Source organism: Apodemus sylvaticus, chromosome 19 (genome assembly GCF_947179515.1).
Source record: "Apodemus sylvaticus chromosome 19, mApoSyl1.1, whole genome shotgun sequence".
Lineage (NCBI taxonomy): Eukaryota > Metazoa > Chordata > Mammalia > Rodentia > Muridae > Apodemus > Apodemus sylvaticus.
Window position 1 is genome coordinate 34218839 of NC_067490.1, and position 24933 is coordinate 34243771.

Genomic DNA, 24933 nt, shown 5'->3' on the forward strand with positions numbered 1-24933 from the left:
ATTGATTTTAAATTAAACATGCAAATTTCACAAAAGTTGGTTTATAACTTATTTTTATGATCAACATCCTGGTTACTAGACCAAGGCACTGTACTACATATAAAATAGAGTAAGAAATATCTCTGCCTTCATATTCCTTAAAAACAATAAAAAACTCTGAACTTTTCTTAGTATGAAGAGGTTTTTTTCTTAGCATGTTTGGATATTTTATGTGATTATATATTGAACACATAAATTTCAGTGACTTTTTAGTATGGAAACATTTGTAAACATTAAATGTAATGAATTGAATCATTAAATATTACACACTTAATATTAAGAACTCTACTTTCCCCTCAGAAACCATAAACTAAATATAAATAAATAGATCAATACAGCTCTTGACTTTGTATTTTATAAATGTTAGTTTATATGTTGATAATCAGGTTTTAAATGAGTTTGACTTCTATTTAAAATCTAGCTTAATATTCAAAGTTAGTCTAGTAGCTTTGGAGATATTTCTATGTTTGAGAAAAAGGTAAGCAGTAGACTGCAATATGGCTTCAGTATATAGACCAGGCTCATTTCAGACTCCTCCTCCTCTGTCAGCCTCTCTGTTGGCGGGATTCTAGGTATAGGCCACCAAGTCTGGCTTGGAATAATTTTTAAATGGCACTTTCAATATTCAGAAGAAACATTAAATATCTCCAATTGCAATAATATAAAGCAACCAATATGTGAACACTAATGAAAGTTAGATAATCATAGATTAAGCATAGATAAGCATAAAAGATGCTCTTTTAATATAACCTCCATAAATAGTTCTATTTAATATATTTTTGATATAGTTTAATGCAGGCATTGTTTTTGTTACAGAACATTTTTGTTATTTAAGTTTTTTCTTTTGTCTCTTAAATAGATGGTGGAAACTTGATGAAAAGATTTTGGTAGCCAGGCAGTGGTGGCATATGCCTTTAATCCCATTTACATTTGGGAGGCAGAGGCAGGCAGATTTCTGAGTGCAGTCTACAGAGTGAGTTCCAGGACAGCCAGAGCTATACAGAGAAATCCTGTCTTGAAAAAAAAAAAACATTAAAAATATAAGATTTTGGTAATCTGAGTTTTAATAGAAAATATGTTGCTATTTCTGTTATAGCTCAGATTTAATAGAAGCTGTATGCATTGCCTGGTATGTTGTTGCTCCTGTTAAACAGCCTGTAAAATAGACCCATATTTTTTATTTTGTTGACTTCTGTACTCCTGCCTTTTGAGTGATGGGGTGATGGGGGAAGGGTGGGAATGTCATGTATCAAAGACTAGCCTCAAATTTGTGGTGTCACAGAGGACCCCTGCTGCTCCCAACCTTTATCTCTAGTGTGCTGATTTTACGGCGGTGTGGTGTCACAGTTTGCATCTATTTCCATCTTATAATTTAACTATATTGTGATTTATTACTATGCCCTCAGTGACTTTTGTCCAATTTGATTAAGTAGTAGCTACCTAATATATTGATGAAAGTAAATTAATTAATTAAATTTCTTTTAATAAATCTTTTTTTGTTTGTTTTGGTTTTTTGTTTTGTTTTGTTTTTCGAGACAGGCTTTCACTGTGTAGCCCTGGCTGTCCTGGAACTTACTCTGTAGACCAGGCTGGCCTCGAACTCAGAAATCCATGTGCCTTTGCCTCCCAAGTGTTGGGATTAAAGGCGTGCACCACTACTGCCTGGTCTTTTTAATAAATCTTGAAAGAGCAATAAAAGTTTTGGGGGAAAATTCATGACTAACTTTATTTGAAGATGTAAATCTTTGTTTACTTAATCTTTTAAAGAAAGTGCCTTTTCATTTTAAGAATGTATGTATGCATCTGTACATGTAGGTACATATGTGTGGCATGTGGAGGTCAGGACTTGGCATGGGGTGCCTTTCTCATTCACTTTCTACCTTACTTTAAATTTTAGACAGTGTCTTCACTGAATCTGGAGCTCACAGATCCAGCTAAACTGGCTGTCCAGCAAACTCTCCAGAGAGCCTCCTGTCTCCATCTCCCTAGTCCTGGATTATAGGCATGTACCACCATGCCTGTCATTAGAGAGAGAGAGAGAGAGAGAGAGAGAGAGGGAGAGACAGAGACAGAGACAGATAGAGACAGACAGAGAGAGAGAGAGAGAGAGACAAAGAGAGAGAGACAGACAGACAGACATGTCTGTGTGAGGGTATGTGCACATGAGTATAGGAGTACAGAGTCTGAGGAAACCACCAGAAGGTGTTGGATCCACATGGAGCGACGGATGTCTGTGAGCCACACGTGAGTGCTGTGATGTGAGCTTGAGGTCCCTGGAAGAACAAGTGTTCCTCACCACTGAGTCCTTTCTCCAGCACTGTGCCTGGCCTTCAGGTGCATGCTAACAGTCTGAATTCAGAGCCTCATGATGCATGGCAGGTGCCTTACTCAGTCAGCCATCTCCTCAGCCCTTACTGCTCAAAGACAGACCATGCCGTGTGTGCTGTGACTACAGTGGTGCCAAGGTTCAGATGGATCAGTCTCTTCTTTGTTAGCATTTCAAAAATACATGATACATTATGATCATAAATACAGATGTAACCGAGATTGAGTTTTGACAGAAAGTGATGTTTCTTCCTCTAAAACAAAATTGAAGGTAATTTGTATTTTGCTATGGTAAGGATAAAAACTTCTCAGGTTCTATTCTCATGTACACATTTTAAAGCTAAGTGTGTATATGTTCATATTTTCCTTACTGGTTTCCCTCCTCTTTGTGTACTTCAACACGTTTGCTTTTTTACTTCAGTTAGGAAAAATAAGTTGAAGTAACAGCTCCAGAGCCCGCTGTGCTTGTGTGCCAGGATATCTGGCACTTGGCAGGCAAAAGAGGGAGATCAGAGAGTTAAGGCCATCCTAGGCTATATAAGATAAGTTTCAGGCCACCCCAGAATGCATGAGGCCTCATTTCAGAACACCAACCAGACAAATTATCTCCTGACTTTTGAAAAAAAAATACTTAAAAGAACATTTCCACCAGACAAACTGTTCCTTATGTAATACACAGATCTGAGGGCTTGGGGTCACTCTGAGAGGAGATGACCAATGACACTACCAAAATTGTGCTTGTGCCTTTATTTTGGTAAAAAATGTGTGGCATGTACTACATAGATAATATAGGCAAGTTCAGTTTCTATGAAATCCACAATTCTAATATCCTTTTCTTTTTGTAAGTAAAAATGTATTAAATTTGGTACTGTTTGTAATGTACTTTCATTTCAATTATTAAGCTTTGTGAGTTTCTTTTGGCTGAGGTATCATTCTTTTGCCAAGCTGCACTTATAAAGTACAACTTTTGATAGACTATTCTAGGAAACAGGAAGGTTTGCTGTGTTGTTTGATGTGCTGTGAGTGAAGCATGAGCTCAGGGACAGAGGCACGTGGAGGAGAGAGATAAGGACCCTGAGGACTGCAGAGCTGCTGTTCTAGTGAGGGCAGTAGCTCTGCCCTATCGAGGTTCAGCACTGTTTGCCAGGAGTACTAGGAGCGCTGAGGGTGCTGGGCTATTTTAAGATGCACTTGAGTAAACCTTTATTAAGATCATGTTTGGCAACATTTCATACCATCTGGGTTTCATCTCTGTAGCATGTTTAGTATTGTTGTAGATATGAGCCTGCCCTTATTCAATTAGGAGAATGGAATTTGTCATTCCCAATGACAAGGGAAAAAGAGAAAGAGAGAGAGAGAGAGAGAGAGAGAGAGAGAGAGAGAGAGAGAGAGAGAGAGAAAGAGAATGAATCTGTGTGTCTGTATATGTTTCTTTCCTGAGTCTGTAAATCTAGTTAGGGTCTATACACACAGAAGTTATGATTTTTCTTTGGCTCTTGAACTGGTGTTCTCTTCTCTAATTAGGAATGATTTATTGATTGATTGGTTGATTTTATTGTATATAATCTTCATTTATATTTCAAATGCTAAAACCTTTCCCAGTTTCATCCCCTTCCCAAAAACCCCCAACCCCTCCTCCCACTCCCTGCCTCCAAGTAATGCCATTCCACCCAACCCACTCCTACCTCCCCCCTCTCAATTTCCCTTTGTTGGGGCATCTTTTGAGCCTTCACCTAACCAAGGACCATTTCTTCCACTGATGCCTGACAAGGCATTCCTCTGCCACATATTTGGCTGGAACCATGTATACCCCTTGGTTGATGGTTTCGTCCCTGGGAGTCCTCAGGCGTCTTGGTGGCCGACATTGTTGTTCTTCCCATGGAGCTGTAAATCCCTTTAGCTCCTCCGGACCACTCTCCAACTCCTCCATTGGGGACCCCACGCCTAGTCCAATGGTTGGCTGCTAGCATCTGCTTCTGTATGTGTAAGGCTCTGACAGGGCCCCTCCAGAGACAACCCTGTCATGCTCCTTTTGGTATGCACTTCTTGTTGTCCATAATAGTGTCGGGTTTGGTGACTGTTTATAGGATGAATCCCCAGGTAGGGCAGTCTCTGGGTGGCCTTTACTTCAGTCTCTGCTCCACACTTTGTCTCCTTTATTGCTCCTGTGAGAGTATTTTGTTCCCTTTCTCAGAGGAACCAAAGCACCCCCATTTCAGTCCTCCCCCTTCTTGAGCTTCCTGTGGTCTGTGAATTGTAACTTGTTTATTTTGAGCTTTTGGGCTAACATCCACTTATCAGTGAGTGCATACCATATGTGTTCTTTTCTGATTGGGTTACCTTGCTCAGGATGGCAAGTGGATCAAGGACCTCCACATAAAACCAGACACACTGAAGATTATAGAGGAGAAAGTGGGGAAGAATCTTGAACACATGGACACAGGGGAAAAGTTCCTGAGTAGAACACCAATGGCTTATGCTCTAAGAGCAAGAATCGACAAATGGGACCTCATAAAACTGCAAAGCTTCTGTAAGGCTAGTTCCATCCATTTGCCTAAGAATTTCATGAATTCATTGTTTTTAATAGCTGAATAGTACTTCATTGTGTATATATACCACAGTTCCTGTATCCATTCCTCTGTTGAAGGACATCTGGGTTCTTTCCAGCTTCTGGCTATTATAAATAAGGCTGCTATGAACATAGTGGAGCATGTGTCCTTATTATATGTAGGAGCATCTTCTGGGTATATGCCCAGGAGTGGTATAGCTGGGTCCTCAGGTAGTACTATGTCTGATTTTCTGAGGAATTGCCAAACTAGTTTCCAGAGTGGTTTTACCAGCTTGCAATCCCATTAACAATGGAGAAGTGTTCCTCTTTCCCCACATCCTCTCCAGCATCTGCTGCCCCCAGAGTTTTTCATCTTAGCCATTCTGACTGGTGTGAGGAGAAATCTCAGGGTTGTTTTGATTTACATTTCCCTGATAACTAAGGATGTTGAACATTTCCTTAGGTGCTTTAGAGCCATTTGAGTTTCCTCAGTTGAGAATTCCCTGTTTAGCTCTGTACCCCATTTTTAATAGGGTTATTTGACTCTCTGGAGACTAACTTCTTGAGTTCTTTGTATACATTGGATATTCACCCTCTATTGGATGTAGGATTAGTAAAGATCTTTTCCCAATCTATTGGTTGCCATTTTGTCCTATTAACAGTGTCCTTTGCCTTACAGAAGCTTTGCAGTTTTATGAGGTCCCATTTGTCGATTCTTGCTTTTAGAGCATAAACCATTGGTGTTCTATTCAGGAACTTTCCCCCTGTGTCCATGTGTTCAAGATTCTTCCCTACTTTCTCCTCTATAATCTTCAGTGTGTCTGGTTTTATGTGGAGGTCCTTGATCCACTTGGACTTGAGCTTTGTACAAGGAGATTTGAATGGGTCGATTTGCATTTTTCTGCATGCTGACCTCCAGTTGATCCAGGACCATTTGTTAAAAATGCTGTCTTTTGTCCACTGGATGTTTTTAGCTTCTTTGTCAAATATCAAGTGACAGTATGTGTGTGGGTTCTTTTCTGGGTCTTCAATTCTATTCCATTGACCTTTCTGCCTGTCTCCGTACCAATACCAAACAGTTTTTATCACTATTGCTCTGTAGTACTGCTTGTAGTCAGGGATGGTGATTCCCCCAGCAGATCTTTTGGTGTGGAGAATAGTTTTTGCTATCTTGGGTTTTTTGTTATTCCAGATGAATTTAAGAATTGCTTTCTAGATCTATGAAGAATTGACTTGGGATTTTGATGGGGATTGCATTGAATCTGTAGATTGCTTTCGGCAAGATGGCCATTTTTACTATACTAATCCTGCCAGTCCATGAGCATGGGGGATCTTTCCACCATCTGAGATCTTCTTCGATTTCTTTCTTCAGAGGCTTGAAGTTCTTGTCATACAGATTTTTCACTTGCTTGGTTAGAGTCACACCAAGGTATGTAATATTATTTCTGACTATTGTGAAGGGTGTCATTTCCCTAATTTATTTCTCAGGTTGTTTATCCTTTGAGTAGAGGAAGGCTACTGATTTGTTTGAGTTAATTTTATATCCAGCCACTTTGCTGAAGTTGTTTATCAGCTTTAGGAGTTCTCTGGTGGAAGGTTTGGGGTCACTTAAGTATACTATCATATCATCTGCAAATAGTGATATTTTGAATTCTTCCTTTCCAATTTGTATACCTTTGACCTCCTTTTGTTGTCTGATGGCTCTGGCTAGGACTTCAAGTACTATATTGAATAGAGAGTGTCTGGTTCTTGATTTTAGTAGGATTGCTTCAAGTTTCTCTCCATTTAGTTTGATATTGGCTACCAGTTTGCAGTATATTGCTTTCACTATGTTTAGGTATGGGCCTTGAATTCCCAATCTCTCCAAGACTTTTATCATGAAGGAATGCTGAATTTTGTCAAAAGCCTTTTTAGTATCTAATGAAATAACTATGTGTTTTTTTTTCTTTGAGTTATTTTATGTAGTGGATTACATTGATGGATTTCCGTATATTGATCCATCCCTGCATCCCTGGGATGAAACCTACCTGATTGTGGTGAATTGTAGTTTTGATGCATTCTTGGATTAGGTTGGCCAGAATTTTGTTGAGTATTTTTTGCATCGATGTTCATGAGGGAGATTGGTCTGAAGTTCTCCTTCCTTGTTTGGTCTTTGGTTTAGGTATAAGTGTTATTGTGGTTTCATAGAATGAGTTGGGTAGTGTCCTTGAGTTTCTATTTCATGGAATAATTTGAAGAGTATCAGTATTAGCTCTTCTTTGAAGATCTGATAGAATTCGCCACTAACCCCATCTGGTCCTGGGCTTTGTTTTATGGGAAACTATTAACAACTGCTTCTATTTCTTCTGGACTTACGGGACTATTTAGATGGCTTATCTGATCCTGTTTTAATGTTGACACCTGATATGTATCTAGAAAGTTGTCCATTTCGTCCAGATTTTCAAACTTTGTTGAGTATAAGCTCTTATAATAGGATCTGGTGATTTTTTTTTTTTAATTTCCACAGTTTCTGTTTGTTTTGCCTCCCTGATTTTATTAGTTTGGGTAGTGCCTCTATGCCCTTTGGCTAGTCTGGCAAAGGGTTTATCTGTCTTGTTGATTTTCTCAAAGAGCCAGCTCCTGGTTTTCTTGATTCTTTGTATAGTTCTTTTTGTTTCTATTTGGTTTATTTCCGTCCTGAGTTTGATTATTTCCTGCTGTCTACTCCTCTTGGGTGTATTTGCTTCTTTTTGTTCTAGACCTTTCAAGTGCACTGTCAAACTGTTAGTGTAAGCTCTCTCCATTTTTTTGGGGGGGGGAATTCAGAGCTAGGAGTTTTCCTCTTAGCACTGCTTTTATTGTGTCCCATAAGTTTTGGCATGATGTGTCTTCATTTTCATTAAATTCTAAAAAGTCTTTAATTTCTTTCTTTATTTCTTCCTTGACCAAGCTATCATTGAGAAGAGTATTGTTTAAAGTCTACTTGTATATCTAAACAAAGAATTTTCACCTGAAGAAATTCGGATGGCCAAGAGGCACCTTAAGAAGTGCTCAACATCATTAGTCATTAGGGAAATGCAAATCAAAACAACCCTGAGATTTCACCTTATACCAGTCAGAATGGCTAAGGTCAAAAACTCAGGAGACAGCAGGTGTTGGTGAGGATGTGGAGAAAGAGGAACACTCCTCCACTGCTGGTGGGGCTGTAAGATGGTACAACCACTTTGGAAATCAGTCTGGTGGTTCCTCAGAAAACTGGACATGACACTTCCGGAGGACCCTGCTACACCTCTTCTGGGCATGTATCCAAAGGATTCCCCGGCATGCAATAAAGACACATGCTCCATTATGTTCATAGCAGCCTTATTTATAATAGCCAGAAGCTGGAAAGAACCCAGATGCCCCTCAAAAGAGGAATGGATACAGAAAATGTGGTATATTTACACAATGGAATACTACTCAGCAATTAGAAACAATGAATTCTCAAAATTTTTAGGCAAATGGTTTGATCTGGAAAATATCATCCTAAGTGAGGTAACCCAATCACAAAAGAATACACATGGAATGCAATCTCTGATAAGTGGATATTAATTAGCCCAGAAGCCCTGAATACCCAAGGCACAAATCACATAACAAATGACTCCCATGAAGAAATATGGAGAGGGTCCTGATCCTGGAAAGGATTGATCTAGCATTGGAGGGGAATATAAGGATAGAGAAAAAGGAGGGAGGTGATTGGAGAATGGTTGGAGAGAAGAAGGTTTATGGGACATATGGGGAGGGGGTATCCGGGAAAGGGGAAATCATTTGGAATGTAAACAAAGAATATAGAAAATAAAAATATTAAAAAAAAGTCTACCTGTATGTGTGTTTTCCATTGTTTTTGTTTGAAATTCAGACCAGCCTTAGGCTGTGGTGATCTGATAAGGTGCATGGAATAATTTTAATATTTCTGTATCTGTTGAGGCCTGTTTTGTGACCAATTATATGTTCAGTTTTGGAGAAGGTACCATGAGGTGCTGAGAAGAAGGTATATTCTTTTGCTTTAGGGTGGAATGTTCTATAAATAGCTGTTAGATCCATTTGGTCCATAACTTTAGTTAGTTTCACTGTATCTCTGTTTAGTTTCTGTTTCCATGATTTGTCTATTGTTGAGAGTGGGGTGTTGAAGTTTCCCACTATTATTGGGTGGGGTGCAATGTGTGCTTTGAGCTTTAGTAAAGTTTCTTTTATGAATGTGTGTGCTCTTGTGTTCGGAGCATAGATGTCCAGAATTGAGAGTTCATTTTGGTAGACTTTTCCTTTGACCAGTATAAAGCGTCCCTCCTTATTTATTTTTTTTTTTTGACAACTTTTGGTTGAAAGTCAATTTTGTCTGATATAAGAATGGCCACTCCAGCTTGTTTCTTGGGACTATTTGCTTGGAAAATTGTTTTCCAACCTTTGACTCTGAAGTAGTGACTGCCTTTGTCACTGAGGTGGGTTTCTTGTATGCAGCAAAATGTTGAGTCCCGTTTATGTATCCAGTGTGTTAGTCTATGTCTTTTTATTGGGGAATTGATACCATTGATGTTAAGAGAGATATTAAGGAAAAGTGATTGTTGCTTACTGTTATCTTCTTTGTTAAAGGTGAAATTCTGTTTGTGTAGCTATCTTCTATTGGGTTTGTTGAAAGATTATTTTATTGCTTTTTCTATGGTGTGTTTTCCCGCCTTGTCTTGGTATTTTCCACCCATTATCCTTTGTAGAGCTGCATTTGTGGAAAGATATTGTGTAAATTTGCTTTTGTCATGAAATGTCTTGATTTTTCGATCTATGTTAATTGAAAGTTTTGCTGGGTATGTCATTTTGGTCTGATATTTATGTTCTCTTAGGGTCGGTATGACATTTGCCCAGGATCTTCTAGCTTTCATAGATTCTGGTGAGAAGTCTGGTATAATTCTTATAGGTTTGCCTTTATATGTTACTTGACCTTTTCCCTTACTGCTTTTAATATTCTTTCTTTGTTTAGTGCATTTGGTGTTTTGATTATTATGTGATGGGAGGAATTTCTACTCTGGTCCAGTCTGTTTGGAGTTCTGAGGCTTCTTGTATGTTCATGGGCATCTCTTTCTTTATGTTAGGGAAATTTTCTTCTATAATTTTGTTGAAGATATTTACTGGCCCTTTAAGATGTAAATCCTTGCTCTCTTCTGTACCTATAATCCTTAGGTTTGGTCTTTTCATTGTGTCCTGGATATTTTGGGTTACAAGCTTTTTGCATTTTTGTATTTTCTTTGACTGTTGAGTCAATGTTTTCTATGGAATCTTCAGCACCTGAGGTTCTTTCTTCTATCTCTTGTAGTCTGTTGTTGATGCTTGCATCTATGACTCCTGAATTCTTTCCAAGATTTTCTATCTCCAGATGTCTTGCTTTGAGATTTCTTTATTGTTTCTACTTCTATTTTTATATCCTGGATAGTTTTGTTCAGTTCCTTCACTTGTTTGTGTTTTCCTGAAATTCTTTAATGGATTTTTGTGTTTCTTCTTTAAGGGCTTCTACCTGTTGACCCATGTTCTACTGTGTTTCTTTTAGGGATTTTTGTGATACCTCTTTAAGGGCTTCTAACTGTTGACCAATATTCACCTGTATTTCTTTAAGGGATTTTTGTGTTTCCTCTTTAAGGTCTTCTACCTGTTGACCCATATTCTCCTGTATTATTATTATTATTTCTTCTTCCTCTTTTCTTCTTTTCTTCTTCTTCCTCTTCTTCCTCCTCCTCCTCCTCCTCCTTTTTTTTTTTTTTTTTTTTTTTTGGTTTTTTGTTTTTAAGACAGGGTTTCTCTGTGTAGCCCTGACTGTCCTGGAACTCACTCTGTAGACCAGACTGGCCTCGAACTCAGAAATCTGCCCGCCTCAGCCTCCCAAGTGCTTGGTTTAAAGGCATGTGCCACTACCGCCTGGCTTTCTCCAATATTTCCTTAAGGGATTTTTTTTTTGTGTGTGTTTCCTCTTTAAGGGCTTCTAACTATTAACCTCTATTCTCCTGTATTTTTTTAAGGGATTTTGTGTTTCCTCTTTAAGGGCTTCTACCTGTTGACTCATATTCTACTGTATTTCTTTAAGGGATTTTTATGTTTCCTCTTTAAGGACTTCTACCTGTTCACCCATGTTCTCCTGTATTTCCTTAAGGGATTTTTGTGTTTCCTCTTTAAGGGCTTCTACCTGTTGACCCGTGTTTTCCTGTAGTTCTTTAAGGGAGTTATTTATGTCTTTCTTGATCTCCTCTATCAGCATCATGAGATGCTATTTTAAATCCAGCTCTTGCTTTTCTAATGTGATGGAGTATCCAGGACTTGCTGTTGTGGGAGAACTGGGTTCTGATGGTGCCATGTTGCCTTGATTTCTGTTGGTAATGATCTTGCCTTTGGCCATCTAGTTATCTCTGGTGTTAGCTGGTCTTGTTGTCTCTGACTGTGGCTTCTCTGTCCTGCAGGCCTATGTATCTGTACTCCTGAGATTCCCTTTCTCTCAAATGTCCTGCATACTGCTGGTTCTCCAGGAAGTATCAGGAGATGGGGTCGAATGCCCTGTAGGCTGCTGTTTCTCGAATACCCTGTGTGCTGCTAGTTCTTGAATGACCTGGAACGTATCAGGAAATGGGGGGTCTTCCCTGTGGCAGAACTAGTAGGGGTCTGCCACATTGGGATGAACCAGGCAGGCAGTAGCAGAGGAGGAGGGAGGGATAGAAGGGATGGAAGGGGAGTGGTATTCTAGAGGGAGGGTGGGTTTTGGTGGTTGCTGGGTAGTGAGTTCCAGCTAGCGACTCTGGGCCTCCAGAGGTGGGGGTGATTCTTATCGAATATCCTGCATGATGCTGGTTCTCTAGAAAGTATCAGGAAATGGGGTCTTCCCTGTGACAGAACTGGCAGGGGTCTACCGCATTGAATGAACAGGGCAGGCAGTGCTAGAGGAGGAGGGAGGGTCAAGAATGATGTATTTTATGCAATTTTAGGTAGAACATCTAAATTATGGATCCTTTTCTTTCCCTAAATTTGCCGACTATAGAATATGTTCATAACAATATTTACTTGTAAAAAAAAATCAAGCAAAAAGACAAACCTTTGCTTCCATTTTCAGAAGCATCATGTTGGTGACAGAAGTTCTGTTCTTTTCTTGGACTAGCTGACACAGTTCCAAGGTCTTAGGATTGCCTTTATTTCTCATGTTCCCATTCAGTTTTATTATTTTTGAAATACACAAATTACATATTCATAAATTTGTTATACTCTTGATTACTTCTATTGTCTACAGTCAATAGAAACAAGATACATTATTGAAAAATCTCAGAGAAATAGCATAATAGCAGTATCTTTTCTGTTTTGTCAGTATGCACATTTTGACAAATATTTTTTTATCAAACAATACCTTGGTCTTCTGAATTATATAAAACCTGTTTGCTATTACTGTAATTACTGCACAGTGGTATCATGGCTAGTTATAATTTTAACTAACAAATTCTTACTCTTTGCAGGTTCTTGAAGAAAATATATTATTAATAGGATCTAGAGGAGGGAATACTGTCATAGAAAGTATCTCCTTTTCCATTGGAGAGTGAACTATCTATTTTTTATCTTTGATTTTTTTCTTTATGAATGAATGAGTTAGTTAATTTACTTTATATCCCGATTGCAGCTACCTCTCCCTCCTCTTCTCCCAGATACACTCTCTTCCCTCCCTTCCTGCATCCTTTCATTCTCTCTCCTCAGAAAAGATGAGCCCCCCCCCCCCAAGGGATATCAACCCAGCTTGGCATATCAAGTGCAGTAGAACTAGGCACATCTCCATTTGTGACTAGGTAAGGCAGCCCAGTTAGCAGAAAGGGATTCAAAGATAGGCAACAGTGTCAGACAGACCCTGCTCCTGCTTTAGGAGTCCCACATGAAATCCGAGCTGCACAACTGTGACATACGTGCAGAGGGCCTCCTAGGTCCATCCTATGCATGCTTTCTGGTTAGTGGTTCATTCTCTGTGAGCTTCTGTGGGCCCAGGTTAGTTGATTCTGTAGGTTTTCTTGTGGTGTGAGGCTCCTTCAATCCTTCTAACCCCTCTTCAATGGGATTCCCATCTCTGCCTCATGTTTGGCTGTAGGTCTCTGCATCTATTTCCACCAGTTGCTAGGTGAAATCTCTCGTACGACAGGTATGCTAGGTGCCTGTCTACAAGTATAGGAGAATATGTTTAATAGTGTCAGGGGTGGGCTTGGGTCTCAAGCTGGTCCAGTCATTGGTTGGCTCTTCCCTCAATTTCTGCTTCACTTTATCCTTGAATATGTTGTAGACAGGACAAATTGTGTGTCAGTAGCATCTCCTTAGAAAGAAAACGTCTTTATTACCTAGAATATTGGCGGTTCTGAGGGCTGTTACTAAGTGTGTAACCTGTGGGCTGTTACTAAGTGTGTTCTTGCATTTATTGGGTGGAGGTTGTTTACTTTACTTTGCAGGTGTAGAATAGCCCCAGAACGGCAGTAAGAAAAGACTCTGTAGATAGGCTATGCACTCCAGCATCTGTAGTGCACACCCGTGGTCCTGAGAGTTGCTCTAGCAGAGGGTCGCCATCTTTTCTTGGCATCATCTTATGTGTTTCACCTCATAAAGAGCTTTTTATCACACTGATTTTTGTCTATTGTCTTTATGATTTAAGCTTCATTGATTTCTGGGTTTGTACTTATTTTCTTCTATGTGCTTGCTTCAAATCTTGTGAAAGATAGTTTTAATTGGCACCTTGGCAAGATCTAGACTTAGGAAAAAAGTCTGTGGGCACACCTGTGAGGTATTATCTACATTAGTTTAATTGAGATGGAAGACCCATCCTAACTGACTGGAGCTGTTTGACGGGATAGGATGCTGGACTTAATACCAAGGAGACAGTGAGCTGAGCACCATTGATGTCCAAGTCTTGTCTTGAGTTTGGATGCGATTGGAGCAGCCACTCCAGGCTCTTGCTGCCATGGCAGTTCTGTCAGGATGGACTGTGCTGCTGAACTGTGAGCCAAGATAAACCCTTCCTTCCTTAATGGATTTTGTAGAGAATTTTATTACATGAACAGATAAAAGTAATGCAAGTATATTTCCTTGTTTCTAATACTTATTACTATACAGTTCTCTCTCTCTCTCTCTCTCTCTCTCTCTCTCTCTCTCTCTCTCTCCCTCCCTCCCTCCCTCCCTCCCTCCCTCCCCCTCTGATTCCTAAACACCCTTTGGTAATTTCATTCAATTCACATTTTATTTGGAAGAAATTTAATTGCAGTGATGGTAAAAATGATGGTGTTTTGAGTTTCCACATCTGCTATAAAATGTCTTATTATTTTAAACTGTAATTTTGTAGCAGTCATTGCTGTACAAATTCTGCCTAATTACTTGTCATAGCTACTTTTCTATTGCTGTGAAGAGACATCGTGACCAAAGCAACTTATAAAAGAAAGTATTCAACTGAAGGCTTACTGACCCGGAGGATCAGCCCGTGGGCATGATGGTAGGAAGCACAGCCGCAGGCAAAGGCACGGTGCTGGAGCAGTAGCAGAGCACGTCCATCTCAATCTTCAAGTCGGAAGCATAGAGGGAGAGAATGGGCCTGCTGTGGGCTGTTGAAACTTCAAAGTTATACACTATCTCCAGTAAGGTACCACTCCATCCAGCAAGGCCACGCTCCCTAAGCCTTACCAACCCATTCTACCACCTGGGACCAGGAATTCAAGCACATGAGTCATTCTCAGTCAAACACCACATTACCTTACTCAACAGTTTTGAGTTTTTTCATTCAGATAGAAACTATCTGTAAAATTATGGCTTTATTTGATGCATAGTTTCATTTTTCTAATCCTCCCTATTTCATTAATATAAAAATTACTCAAGAAATTATTCAAATATTGAAAGTTTCTTAGGAAATTATTTATTTTATCTAAAATTTTAGAGTTGTTGATATATACTGTGTCAGTAAATGCATTAGAGAAACTTCAGAGGGGGAGCCAAAATATGTCCACGGTGCATTAAGGATTGACACCACAGGCCTCCTCTTGTATTAGTTTGACGAAATGAGTCTAAATTTGAATTCTTTATTTCCCTCTGTATGTCTTCTATCTGTCCAAAGTCTGTGTTTCCTGATAAATATGTGGATAGTTTGGTGTGTGCATCTGACTCATTTGTGTTTGTTCTGTGTCTGTCACCTGTCTGGGTCTCTGTCTTGTACCTATACCCTAATAAAGGACTTTTCTTTGTGTTTGTTGAACAGTAAAGAAAACATGGCATAGAGAAGAAATTAGGACTTCTTTACAGAAATCTTTAATAGAATTCAAGTAAAGAAATAAAGTAAATTCCAGTAATAGAATTTCAAGTAAAGAAATGAACTGACCCATAATAGCACAACCCTGTCACAGATGTTATCAACCTATATCTACTTCCAACATTTATGGTGGATATGTGTTTTGTTTTCTTGCAACCTGTTGGGTGCTATTAGCAAATGATTACCATAACATACATATACATGCATATATATATATATATATATATATACATACACACACACACATACATACATACATACATACATTCTGAGCCAGGGGTATGCCTGGATTTCAGTTGTAGTTACATCTACTGAATGTAGTCTTCTAGTGTTGTTTGGAGAGCTGATTTGCACAGGAAGTAGCTAGCAAAAAAATATGCCATTCATAGGTAGAATAGAGTCCTCAAAAGCTCTTTATTTGTTGCACTGTGGGGGTATACTAAACAGTGGGTTCAGTGTGGAGAGGGAAAAAATGAAAGGAAGTGGATGGAGCTAAGTCATTAACCACAAGGAAAATATTGTTTCAAAAAATTTTTTAAGATTTATGTGTTGAATACACTGTAGCTTTCTTCAGACACACCAAAAGAGGACATCAGATCTCATTACATATGGTTGTGAGCCACCATGTGGTTGCCGGGATTTGAACTCAGGACTTTCCGAAGAGTGGTCAGTGCTCTTAACTGCTGAGCCAGTCCAAAAATATTGTTTCACTAACAGGTGTATATAGGCTCCTTGACTGGACTTATGGTACCAGACTTAAATTTCCTTCTGTTCAGACATCAAATTCAATAAAAAATGGTTGGATTCCCCCACAGCAGACCTGTCACTGTTACACCTTCGGCTACATCTTGCCTAGCTGGTGGTAGTGTAGCATACAGGGTCTTTGAGTACTGTGGGTGGCAATTTGCCTTCAGCAGACAGTTTAGCACCTTGTAACACTGTGAAAGCCAGTCACAGGGAGGAAGTGTCGCACTTACTCAGTTCCAGGTGGACTCTGCCCTGCAACAGCTCCAGGCCTCTTCAGCAGCAGGGTTTCCCCATCTGGTGAGCAAGCGAGTCGCAGCAGTGGTAATTGCCTGTCTTATTCTAAGGGACTTGCATCTCCTGGAGCAACAACCTGTAGAGGGGAACACACTGTGGGTGTGGCTCTGAACTTATTCAGTAACCTATGGCTTTTGTGAGCAGCTTTGCATCCATACAGAACACCTCATTCAGATTCTTGCTTTTAAATTAGTCTAGCAAGCATCAGCTTTCGTTATGTAGTCATGTAATTTTGGTTAATCATTCCCTCTACACCCTCTTCTCCTCCTTCTTACCCATTCCTTCTTTTCAATCCAGTACCTGAGTACATGTGCTATGGAAAGCACATGTACTCAGGTACCTACCACCTTTGATTAATGAATAAGTAAGTAAGTAAATAATAAATTAATCAAAGGTCTTTTGTTCTCCTCTCAAGATCCCTTTATAGTTTTACCACATTTCCATATTGGTTTTTATTATTGTTGATATATGTTAAGTATCGGAAATTTTTCTTAAAGTCTAAATACATTTTTGCTAGATTTTGCAATTATAGTGGAGACAAATAGCCATATAAATTATTCACATAATAGTTATTTGTGGGTAGAGTTTTATGCCTTTGGAAAATATTTGTGATTTTAAAATGTTAAATGAAGTTAAATGATCATTTGATTGTGACAGTTTACAGTCTGTCACAGAGTCTTAGGGACTCAGGTGCTGTGTTTCTCTCTCCCCTGTGGTGATTTTCCTGGTAATGTTTATCTGAGCCAGAGAAACATTTTCTTTATTTTACTGCTTCTATAGACTGATTTTCAGAAAACTTCTACTTATACATGATAATGAATGAAAGATTTTCTATGTAATACTACAAATAGACCTTTTAAAATTTTTATCGTCAGTTCTTCATTAGAATTACATATTTACTTAGGAACATGCTTAAAATTCTTTAATGGTCAATATTTATAAATGTGTTTTTTGATATAAAAACAGGTTTTATTGCATTTTAATACATAAATGGGGTATCTTTAAAGTCCAATGTCCATAATGATTCTTACAACTCTCTATTAAAACACCCCTAGGTGAGAAAGTTTCCATGGCACTATATGTCAGAGAGAGACACAGTTGTGCCCAAAGCCTAGACATCTGTGTCGCAGCAAGGCAGGAGCACAGTCATCTTGTCCTTCGGGCTGAATAGCTTTCCTTTGGTTACACATGAGTATGGATTGAGCTTGTACTGTGTGGTAATGACTGCAAAGATCTGTCAGAGGTGGTTTTGGCTTCCTCTGGTAGTCCTGGCAGGGAACACCCTAAAGGAACAGACCTTAGAGGAGCTTCTATGAAGTAGGGAAAGGGGTTGGAAGCGGACTTGGGCTTGACTAGTCCTTGCAGTTACTCTTTCCCGATCAATAGGTAATCCACGAGCAGGTCCTGGTCATCGTGTAAAATGATTCTCTTATTCAACAGGAAAAGAAGATGCCAAGAGTAACTTCCTGGTGGTCTAGGCTGGGAAGTTACCTCCAAGCTCAGCTCACCTCTTAGAAACTCCAGTGCTTTGTTCAGTGAAAAACTCCTCAGTTCAGTCCTAGAGGAAGCACCAAGGCATCTTCTAGACATATTTGGCAATATATTTTGATGGATTCATGAAGCATGATTACAGTGCAAGAGGAATGTTTACATTAGACTGATCCATAGGATACACAAGGGGATACCATCAGTTTTGACATCTTCTGGTTTTGTCCATAGATAAAAATACAGTCTGAGGAGTGTCTCCATCTTACTTTCTAAAGCAATAAAAGTGCTACTAGCAAAAGCTGCCCTCTCTGAGAATCTTGGACATTGCCAAGGTTTAGCTGAAAGTCCTGGCATTGCTCATAGTTAACATCATTCCCTTTATGAATAATCACACACCCATAATTCATGAGCATTTCTTAGTTTATCTTCACCTTCCTGGGGAGATTGAGAACTTGGAAGAAGAGGCTTAGTTTACTACTTCTGGCTACTAAAGATCTTTCCTGTTGTCCTAACTAAACAAGTGATCAACAAAGACATCTTAAGTCAGTCCATCTTTGAGGTCAGGGCAGAAAGTCAAGGGTGGAGACTGGCGGCAGAACCACAGTGGGACTGCTTACTGATTTCTCTTGCTTGCTTTGTGTGTCTTTTTTTTTTTTTTTTAAGGGGGGCGGGGCAGAAGGGAGATAGATGTTTGTTTATTTGTTTGTTAATGGAAACCATTGGGAAAGTACAGGCTGATACTAGATAGCATACTAAATGTGTAAACTTTTTGTGCAGGTTTTGACTGGATCGTCTCGTCAGAGTTATTCACCTCCTGGCTTCCAGGATTTCAGTAAATGGGAATCAGTGCTGAAAATAAAAGAAGGACTTCTGAGGCAGAAGGAAATTGTAATTGATAGGTGAGTCTGCTTTTTAATTACTCAAGATTTCAGATGATAAAAGTTTAGATTAGTGAAACAATTACAGTTGCATCCACCACTTAAAATTTGAAATTACAAACAAATTAATGCCTCGTCTGCCCTCTCCAGTCCTATGGCATGCAAGAGCTAACAGAACTAAAGATGGCTTTGTCTGTTTGATTACTGACATGTTCTACGTGTGCTCTAGTGAAACTCATATTTTAGAAGATATTCTCTGTCCTTTCTTTACATGGTATGTTGAACTGTCAGAGCTGCAGGTGATGTCTTTATATTTGACTGTCATATTTGGAAAGCTACACTAAAATGAGTTCTTTTGTCTATTATATATTAGATTTGAGACCACCTAAATATGAAAAAAGGATATATTTTAAAATTTACATTGCCTGAAGAATTATAGAAGTGTTTCTTTTATAACATTGCAAGAACTTTTAATATTCTAGCACCAGTTATCAAGAAGAATTCATTTAATTTTAATAGAAAGTCTCTTGATTATTCTGAGCATGAAATCACAAGGTTCCTATATTATGTTATCTTTAAAATATATGGATGTATATATTTTATATCTACTTTTGTAATTATCAAGGGTGTTCTAGTAAGATATTTTAGAAAGCATTGAGGAGGCTATTTTCTTCTGTAACCAGTGTTAGTCATTGCTTATTTTTGTGTGAAGCAACGGGATAAATGAAGGAAGAAAAAGATAGCTGAAAACAGCTGGAGAAGAGTGGGTTGAAATAGAGAAGGAAGTTTAACAGCACCAGCTGCCCAGATCCTTAGCAAAGAGGAGGAGAAGCAGCAGCTATTTCCAAAAAAATTTTCTCTAGTTGGATTAGGGATTGAGCCTTCAAGGGTAGGGTCTTCAGGGCTAAAGACACAGCTCAGCTTAATACTAAAATACTTGTCTCATAAGCACAGACTTTGGGTTCAGTACCCAATAACATAAAGGGGGATTAAAGAATGCTAGTATTTGCTAAACGTTCAGTCAAAAATTAAGGGGACTGGGAACATGTCTCAGTTGGTAGAATACTTGCCTAAAATACATACTACCCTAGGTTTGCTAATGAGAACCATCGACGACTAGTTGTAGTTGGAATGCCTGTATTCCTTAGACTCAGAAGGAAGACAAGAAGGCTGTCAGTGGCTACATAGCACATTGGAGGCCAACCTGGGCTTCATGGGATAAGGGAGAGGGAGAAGAAAGAAAGGAGTAGAGGGGAGAGAGAGAGAGAGAGAGAGAGAGAGAGAGAGAGAGAGAGAGAGAGAGAGAGAGAGAGAGAGAGAGAGAGAAAGAAAGAAAGAATATGAATGAATGAGAATGAGAATGAGAATGGAAAATAGTAGACTGCTCAGGAAAGACAAACCAGAAGAGATATCTAAACCAACAACAGAAATTAAAAGACAGAATCTATCAGAATCATGGACTGGGGGCAATGTGGCAAAACAATATGACTTCTTCAAAAGATGGTAGTTCTTTTACTATTAAACTTGAATATATTGAAACAAGTGAAATGCCAGATGAAGATTTTAAATGTTTTCTGGTAATAATGATCAAAGGTAAGAAAGAGGACAGAGAAGTTTGGAGCAGAGACTGACGGAAAGGCCATCTAGAGACTGCCCCAACTGGGAATCCATCCCTTATACAGTCACCAAATGCAGACACTATTGTGGATGCCAAGAAGTGCATGCTGATAGGAACCTGATATAGCTGTCTCCTGAAAGGCTCTGCTAGAGCCTGACATATACAGAGGCGGATACTTGCAGTCAACCATTGAACTGATCACAGGGTCCCCCCAATGGAGGAGTTAGAGGAAAGACTGAAGGAACTGAAGGGGTTTGCATCCCCATAGAAAGAACAACAATATCAACCAACAAGAGCTCCCAGTGTCTAAACCACCAACCAGAGTACACATAGAGGGACCCGTGGCTCCAGCTATATATAACAGAGGATGGCCTTGTTGGACATAAATGGGGGAAGAGGCCCTTGGTCCCTTGAGGTCCTGCAGGGAAGGCACACCCTCATAGAAGCAGGAGGAGGGGGGATTAAAAAATGAAAGAGGACCTAGAATTCTAGGACAGTAATTTTAAGAAAATGGCTGGGGAAAATCAGTAGTATGGATGAAAATTAAGCAGCATGAATAAACATTTAATTAGGAATTTGAGGTTTTGAAAAAAAGTGTTGGAAATGAAAAACTCAATCAACCAGAAACCATCATTAGGCTTAACCAAGAAGAAGAAGTAGAAGGAGAAGGAGGAGAAGAGAAGGGGTGGGAGAAGTCGGAGTCAGAATTGGAATCGATGGCATTGTTGTCAAAAATGGAAGATGGGTTGATGAAATACCACATGTAAACATCAGTAAAGAAAAACAAAATAAACATGAGCAAAATATTTTTAAGAACTGGGATATGATGAGCAGACCAAACCTAAGAACCCATGGGATAGAATAAGATGATGAGATAAACACCGGTAAGTCATACAGGATCTAGTCAATGAGATTATTGCAGTAAATTCCCAAACCTTAAAAGTGAGGTGCATGTTCAAGTACTAGGCATTTTACAACAGCTTAAATTAACCATCAGAGAGATCAAAACAGTAGTGTTTCACAACAAAGGGCCATTGATATTATTATTACCTTAGCTAAGACATTAGTGGTAGTAATAATAATAATGATATAATAATAATTACATAGTAGTGGTAGTAGTAGGATACAAATTCAAAAGGAAGAGGTTATCTCTATTTGTGCATGACATGGTTTCTTTCAGATTCAGGGGATCCTATATGTGAAAGCCTACATTTAAAACTCTTAGTGCCAGCAACGTAGCAGAATACAATATCAAAATTAAAAAAGTAGCTTTTTTTATATAACAGTAAATAAACATATCAAGAAGCAATGGGAAAATCTCATCAACAATAGCATCGTTAAAAATAAAGTACCTAGGAATAAACCTAACCAAATAAAATAAATTCTACAGTAAAAACTTTAAAGCATTGAGGAAACTGGAAAAAAAAAAGATATTTAGATGAACAGCCTCCTGTGTTCATGGATTAGCTGAATTAATTTTGTAGAAATGACTAAATTACCCAAAGCAATCTACAACATCAAGGGAATTACCATAAAAATTCCAAAGATGCTCTTATATAAAATTAGAAAAATATTAATTCTAAAATTCTTTGGAGACTGGGGATATAATTCACTTGGTATAGTGCTTGTCTAGCACAGACAAGGCCCCAAACTCGATGCCCATCACCACATAAACATGCAGTCCTAGCACCGTGGACATAGGGGCAAGAAGATAAGAAGTTTAAGGTCTCATTTAGTGATTTAGTGTGAATCCTTTTTGATGAGGTTAGAGAGCTGCAGTTGTCTATTGATATAAAGTTAAGTATTGAGATAGATCCATTTATCAAAGTAATATAAGTAGGTTCTCCCCTGGGGCCCGTGACCTATGCAGCCATGGGTTACAGTGCCAGGCATGAGTACTGTGCTCCTTACTTTTCCTTGAGGCTCAGATATTATGGAAAATTGGAGTGGAAAGACTGTATGACCGAGATGTTTCTGTAAAACTGTTTTCTTAACATGATAAGACTGTTGCACACATGCATTCATAGCTGTTGTGGTTGTCTGAACAAACCCTGCTCAACATGAAGACAGATAAAATTCCAGTATGGGTCTGAGAAGCGATCATAAAGCCCCTCCCCTAGCAGGACTATTGGCAGTTGATGTCTGCTGAAGGGAAAAGTCAGTTTTCTTCGGGGGTGTTGTTCCCAGCAAGTTGCCTATCCTCTGGTAGATGGCCCTCTACTCATGCACATATGGGAGACACTAATTAGAACAGAGTTTTTAAAAAGGAATACATGAAGTAGACCCCGTTGTAGTAGGGGTCTAGGAGGAATTAGAGGAAAGAGCATGTGGAGGGGGTGGGTGGTTGTAATCAAAGAATAAATAATGAATACACACACACACACACACACACACACACACACGAAGTTCAAGGTTACCCATGGGCCACATAGTGTGTTCAGAGCCAACCTGGGATACCTAATGTTGTCTTTTATCAATAAGACAAAATAAAACCCTGGCAAAATACATTTAGAACAACAAAGTCCTTTAGTAGCCAAGAGTAATCATTAGAACAGTGCTGGAGGTATCAGGGTACCTGATTTTAAATTATTACAGAAACACAGTGCAGTAAGAAAGCAACATGGTATTACCAAAACAACAGACATGAAGACCAATAATGGACCTAGAAACAACATATACAGCTACAGCCACAATGGTATCAAAAACACATATTGGAGAAAAAACAGTCTTGTTAAGAAATGAGATTGGGAAAACTGGATTGTTATATATAGAAAAATAAAAATAGGTCCCTCTCTCTGGAAAACTAACCATTCAAAATAGATTCAATACCTTAGTACAAACCTGAATGTTTGCACCTGCTAGAGGAAGGCATGGGGTATAAGCATGAACAAGAATTTGCTCTGTAGAACAGAGAATACTATGAAGAATTGACTGTGGGAGCCTGTGTACGAAATCTGTGAACTTACTGTGTATGAATGCGGCAGGGTACAGATATTCTTCCCACAAGGTGTCCTAGGAAGAATTGCATGGACTGTATGTCTTAGTTTGGGTTTCTGTTGCTGTGCCAAAACACCATGACTACAGCAGTTTGGGGAGGAAAGGGTTTATGTAGCTTACATTCCCCCAGAACTGTTCATCTTCATCACCAAAGGAAGTCAGGACAGGAACTCAGACAGGGCAGGAACCTGGAGGCAAGAGCTAATGAAGAGGCCTGCTTCCTAGCTTGCTCATCGTGACATGCTCTGCCTCCTTTTTTTTAGAGTTCAGGATCACAAACCCAGGGATGGCACCGCCCATAATGGGACTGGGCCCTCCCCCATTAAGAAAATGGCCTTCAAGCCTGCCTACAACTTGATCTTTCTCGGGCATTTTTTTCAATTGAGGTTCCCTCCTCTCAAGTGTCTTTTGCTTGTGTCGAGTTGATATAAAACTGTCTGTAAGCACATTGTGAAAAGTGGAAGCACTTTAAAGCAAGGACCAGAAGGGACACCCTAGCACGTTCACGTTATCTTTATGGGAAAACCAAGGGAGGGATAGTCTTGTCTCTTTGATGTGACCAAAGAGATTTCTTGTAATATATACACTAGGTATACTTCCTTCTTATCCTTGTCTGTCTTAAGCCAGCTATACACATCATCTCGTGCATTACTTGCTTTAGTAAGAAAAATGTGAAGTGTTTGGGATACATGGAGACAGCCTTACTGGCTGGGGTGGGTCAACAATTGACAAACAGCTGTAGAAATAATAAACAGAGTGAACACACAACCCACAGAATAGAAAATAAAATCTTTGCTAACTTTATTTTATATAGAGGATTGAAATCCTGAATATACAGGGTCTTGTAAAAATTAACATCACAAAACTGTCACCTAATCAGTAAATGGCCTAGTTAATTGAATAGCCCACTTTCTGAAGGAGAAACACAAATAGCCGCAAATACTAGAAAAATTTGGAAAATGTAAATTTAAATTGCTTTCATATTCCATCTCACACCAGGAAAAATGCCTGTTTTTAAGAAATAATATGGCAACAAATACCGATGAGGATACGGGGAAAGATAAGTTCTTATTTGTACTTGGTAGGAATGTAAGCTGGTACAGCCACTGTAGAGATCCATGGATGTGCCTTAAAGAACCGAAAGGAGAAATCCATGCGATTCACTCATGCCAATTCGGGCATATACTTGAAGAACTCTACGTCAACATACCACAAAGATACTTTTTACATTCATGTTTATTGTTGAACTATTCACAGTAACCCAGACATGGAACTAGCCTAGATGTCTATCAAAAGATGGATAAAAAATATGTATATCACATTACATGGAATTTTATGCAGCCACAACAAAAAGTGAAGCCATGACATATTCAGAAAAATGCATGGGCTCTTATGTATGGAACCTAAATTTAAAATTATATATATAATACATATTATATATATATATATATATATATATATATATATATATATATATTGTGTGTGCGTGTGTGTCATGATACTGGGAATGGGATCATGAAAGGGAAGGAAGAGATCTTAAATGAGGGAGGAAATAGAATAGTGGAATACATGTGATAAGGATCCAGACATAGTTGTTCAAAAGACCTAGGGGAGGGGTGCCAGGGGAGAGAACAACTGTGAGTCAAGTGTGCACATGGATGGTGATGTTGTAATGACACTTAATACTTTTGTGCTAATC

The 24933-nt window shown here is 38.9% G+C and overlaps 1 protein-coding gene across 3 annotated transcripts in view; it reads left to right on the top strand.

Annotated features, from left to right (window-relative positions):
* The window catches only part of Cep85l (centrosomal protein 85 like), a 172993-nt gene that overhangs the window by 113084 nt on the left and 34976 nt on the right, over positions 1-24933 (top strand). For all 3 annotated transcript variants that reach the window (XM_052163574.1, XM_052163575.1, XM_052163573.1), the window contains one exon: positions 18519-18640. In XM_052163574.1, the coding sequence (XP_052019534.1) occupies positions 18519-18640 (122 nt within the window). The remainder of the gene's footprint in view (positions 1-18518; positions 18641-24933) is intronic.